General features: G+C 44.9%; 1 protein-coding gene across 1 annotated transcript; it reads left to right on the plus strand.

Annotated features, from left to right (window-relative positions):
• The first annotated feature begins 1,160 nt into the window (after positions 1 to 1,160).
• LOC132932552 (uncharacterized) lies at positions 1,161 to 4,501 on the plus strand. Its single transcript, XM_060998939.1, has 5 exons — positions 1,161 to 1,454; positions 1,516 to 2,129; positions 2,735 to 2,988; positions 3,880 to 4,037; positions 4,100 to 4,501. Exons 1-5 carry the CDS (start codon positions 1,161 to 1,163, stop codon positions 4,499 to 4,501), a joined length of 1,722 nt encoding a protein of 573 aa, XP_060854922.1.

Raw genomic sequence — 4,501 nt, forward strand, 5'->3', positions numbered from 1 at the left:
GACTGCCCGACCGTCAACTACGAAAAAGATCCGCGCTCAAGGTGCAAGCGATCGGAGCGGACCGAAACGCAGAGCGCGGACCCACGGGAAAAACCAATAACCGTGTTCCAGGCGTATCAACGCACTGAGGAAGGGTAGACCTGATAGGCACGTCAAAAGACCCCGACGTGGGTCCCCGTATAAGGACGACCGAGGTGATGGAGGGCACCTTCCTTTTCCGCATGGGAACCATCTACCCAAGTGGGGAATCATACCACCTGCGACAAACCAGTGGGCTTGAGCGAGAAGCGCCAGAGCATGACGTGAGAAGCAAATGCGGACCTCCGTCAGCGCGCTGGTGCTTCTAGCACGAACCTGACTGAGAGCACACGGGCCCGACCAACTTGTGTGCGAACACGTGCAAGGTGGAAGTCCGGCTGGGGGACATACACCGTCAAGCACTCAAACCCGAGCATTCAGTACGGACACGGCACCCGGCAAAAGAAAACCGTACCACTCAAAAAAGGTCGCATCGCGTCAGCGTAAGAACTGCCCCGGTGTCGATGCTAGTGGGAAAAGAGTCGTTGTGAGTACTCTGGATAACGGATCCTTCAATCTCATCTCGCGGGCGACGAGGACAGCCCCACTGAAAACCCGACCTAGCTTACGCCCGAACGGTAACAGTGCCCGTCGAGCTGTGTGGCGTGCGACCGGCTGACGCGCGCGTGTACCGCGCGTGCTCGCGCTCGCCGGCCGCGCGTTCGCGACATATGTGGATAACCTCGCGGGGGCTGTCGGGAGTATCGCCTTAGTAGAAGGGGAGTTACTTGACTGTGTCGAATCCAGCGCTCGCCGACGCGGTTATACGAAACCCACCGATCTATCTCGTACGAGAGCAGCCGGCGGGAGATTGTCAGCCTGGCGCCAGGGCGCCCTGACGTAACCCGTCAGAGGGATGTTTCCGCGTCACCCAAAGGCGTGAAGGAGCCGCCCTCGTGACATATGGCTAAAGGTGTAAAAACCCCCGAGGGAATGGTCTTATAACTCCCCGTCACACAGTGGTTAGAAATGTCATAGATAGCAATAATTATTGTTGTTATTATTATAATTATATAGAATTATCAATACAATTGTACCTACTCTAAACTCAACCTAACTTTTAGGTGCTTGGGGATGTCGAGATGGAAGAAAGGGAGGACGTGGAGGTCGTCGGCGTCCCCGTGGAGGGTGTGGAGTACGTGGAAGTTGTTGGCGTCCCATTGGATATAGGGGATGATGTGGAAGGAGTGGAGGTGGTGGAGGACGTGGAATTTGTTGAGGTACAGATGGACGGAGGGGATGACGTGGAAGTGGTAGAAGTCCAGATGGACGGAGGGGATGACGTGGAAGTGGTAGAAGTCCAGATGGACGAAGTGCAATTGGAACTGGAGTTTGTGGACATGCTCGACGAGTTGCAGCCAGACGTCGACGAAGAGGTCAGTAAATATGTCTTACTTATAAAAAAACCATAAATAAAACTTATCATTTAAATTGCAGTTCCGACCACTTGCCGTGGGTGAACAACCCCGAGGGCGTGCGCCAATAATTGACAGGCAGGCAGGCGTGACACACCCGCTTCCAGAGCAGCACAACGCGGGCGCGTTAAACAGAATCTGCACACAGTGTAACGCCCGCCACTTCGAAGGCGAGGTTGTGGGCCGGGATGCCAATAGGCACTTCTCCACTTGCTGTAACAACGGTCAAGTGACCGCTGCAGGACAGCACGCGTTGTTGTCCGCCCCTTTTTTACTAATGAGTTTGTTGATTGGAGATTCACAGGATGGTCGTAGATTCCGAGACGACATCCGCCGGTACAACAACGCCCTGGCATTCGCTGCGTTTAGCTGTGGCACAGACGACAGGCGTTTGCGAGGGCGTGGACCGCGAACGATGTGTATCCAAGGCCAAACTTATCAGAGGATAAATAATGACGTGGCCGTTGACCGAGTAGATGCCAACTACTGTCAGTTGTATTTCCTCGAGTCCTCAGAGGCCAACGCCCGCCGCGTTGGGATGGCTCTGCAGAGAAATCATCGTGAACTGTCCGTAGTTGTGATGGGACTATTGGACGGTTTTCTGCGGGACGTAAATCCGTACGCAATGGCTTTTAAGTAAGATATAAATTTATTGTATTTATTAACATTAGGAATATGAATTGCCCCTTAGAGTAAATTTCTTTTACAGATCCCTTTCTCAAAGTAGACAGAAAAAACAAAAAAATTTACACACTGTAACCAATAAACTAACTATGTTAACTGTCAAACTAGATATTACGTTGATATTAGACACTCACAGCTACCAATATACTGCAGTTATTACTTAATGTTCATTCAAAATAGTATACAAAGCAAAAAATTTTCTTACCTTTATTACTTAAATTATATTAAATATTATATGTATTTTATGTGTTTATTATAATTTTACTCTGCTACCAACAGAGTTATATGTACTTATGAATGATACAGGTAACATTAAATATAACTTAGGGCTGGGACGTTTTTATATTTTATATGAAGTATAGGTTTTATTGTTATTACCTAACCTATGTGGTCTCCTAAGCTTACTACACTTCACACACATTTATAATATATATATTTATTATTATGTATTATGTTAATTATACAATTATAGAGTTAAATGCACTGAATGATTTATTTATGATTTTTACATGGAGTCTGTCTAAGTATAAAAATATACATGTCTATATTTGTTCCAGGAACATGCGTGAGGTGTGGCTGGCAGAAAGAGACCTAGCCGACGCCGATCCCGCAGGTGTGCGACCTAGGCCAGTGACGATGCATTTTGTCCGAGATGCGGCCCGGGACGACGGGCGAAACAACCTGCCTACCGCAAACGAAGTTGCGGCCGTGTTCGTAGGCGAAGGGGGTCGTCCGCCAAGAGACATTAATCTGGTCATCTACGATACGAATCCAATCAACCCGCAACACAAGATGCAAACCATACCAGCGGGTTAGTTAATAATTATTTCCTATAAACACAAATGACTCAAATTGTTCACTTATATTCACTATATTTATTGCACATTAATATCAACACCATCAAATAGAATCATAGTTTTTGTTGTACAGTAAAGCTGACACTGCGATTTTAAATTTACATTAAGTATACACTACATTTTGGACATTCTTTTGAATGAATCTATTAAATTCTATTACTTAAACAATCTGAGGTACAATTATTTTAATAAACTTTACTGATGTTTTGACAAATCCTGCAGCAGTCTCCTATTTTTTTTATGCGAAATAAACAGATGAAAGACTATGAAGGATAATTATATTATTGTTCGCATCTCCGACAATAAGTGTCGTTCAAAGATTTATCAGTGATTAGAATGTTAGATAGACAGGCCAGGAATTCTATTCAGGATATAATTTAATCATAATAGATCAGGTATTGCTATTCGAGCTAGGGGACCTATGTATACATAAAATATTAGATAAAGTTAAATTAACAATATTAAATTCCTTACAACCATATTCATTATAAATTATATTCATCTTGTAGTGATAGTATGACAATAAGTCGTGTTATGATTTGTATGTAGTGTACTATATAATTTATCAATAATCAAACATAATATAGTCACATTACTTCGGTGCTTAATTTCATGATTTGTTTGGACTTCATAACAGACATCACTTACAAATATACACTATAAATCCTTGGAATACAAAGAGATCAGAGTTTATATTTTTTTTATACATTACCTTTCTTTTGCGGTTATGTACTTGCTATACTCACAACACAATCACAACTCCATCCTCTAACCCCCAGCTACTACAAATCGTTGATTTAACAATTCACTTTAAATAATATATACCATTCGTTACATTTCACAAGGGTCGTGTCACTCGGATCCGATGTTGTATCCGCTGTTTTTCCCGTACGGCGAGGCCGGTTGGCATAACGTGATGTTGCAAGCGGGCAACCGACGAAACAATGTCCGCAATCGCAACAGTATCAGAGAGTTTCCTACCGTTTGGCTGTTAGATATCAGGGTAATAACGACCAAAGGCATGAACTGTTTAGTTTATTACATCAAGGTCGGTTCTTGTTGCAGATGTATGTGTGCGACCAGTATGTTCGAATGGAGTCGAACAATCTGAACTACATACGTTTGCACCAGAGGGATCTCCTCGCCGAAGCGTATCAAGGGCTCATGGACCATGTGAACCAACAGCTCCACATCGATCCCATGGCGGTCGGGCGTAGGGTCATATTGCCGTCGACGTTCACGGGTAGCGACCGATTCAACAAGATGAATTATCAAGACGCCATCACCATAGTGCGTACCAAAGGGAAACCCGACCTGTTCATAACGTTTACGTGCAATCCCAGGTGGCCAAAGATCACTGAAAACCTGGCTGCCCACAGCACGGCAAGCGACAGGCCGGACCTGGTGGCCAGAGTGTTCAACTTCCAATCGACAGGCGCTTACACGACTGCGTCAAGTCTCACATGA

The sequence above is a fragment of the Metopolophium dirhodum genome, chromosome 1 (genome assembly GCF_019925205.1).
Source record: "Metopolophium dirhodum isolate CAU chromosome 1, ASM1992520v1, whole genome shotgun sequence".
In the NCBI taxonomy this organism is placed as follows: domain Eukaryota; kingdom Metazoa; phylum Arthropoda; class Insecta; order Hemiptera; family Aphididae; genus Metopolophium; species Metopolophium dirhodum.

What these genes read in the sequence shown, in the direction of transcription:
- LOC132932552 (XM_060998939.1), top strand. Translation starts at nt 1,161, where the DNA reads ATGGAAGAAAGGGAGGACGTGGAGGTCGTCGGCGTCCCCGTGGAGGGT. An exon ending in AGCCAGACGTCGACGAAGAG is followed by an intron (nt 1,455 to 1,515) that starts GTCAGTAAATAT and finishes TTTAAATTGCAG; the next exon opens with TTCCGACCACTTGCCGTGGG. An exon ending in GATGCAAACCATACCAGCGG is followed by an intron (nt 2,989 to 3,879) that starts GTTAGTTAATAA and finishes ACATTTCACAAG; the next exon opens with GGTCGTGTCACTCGGATCCG.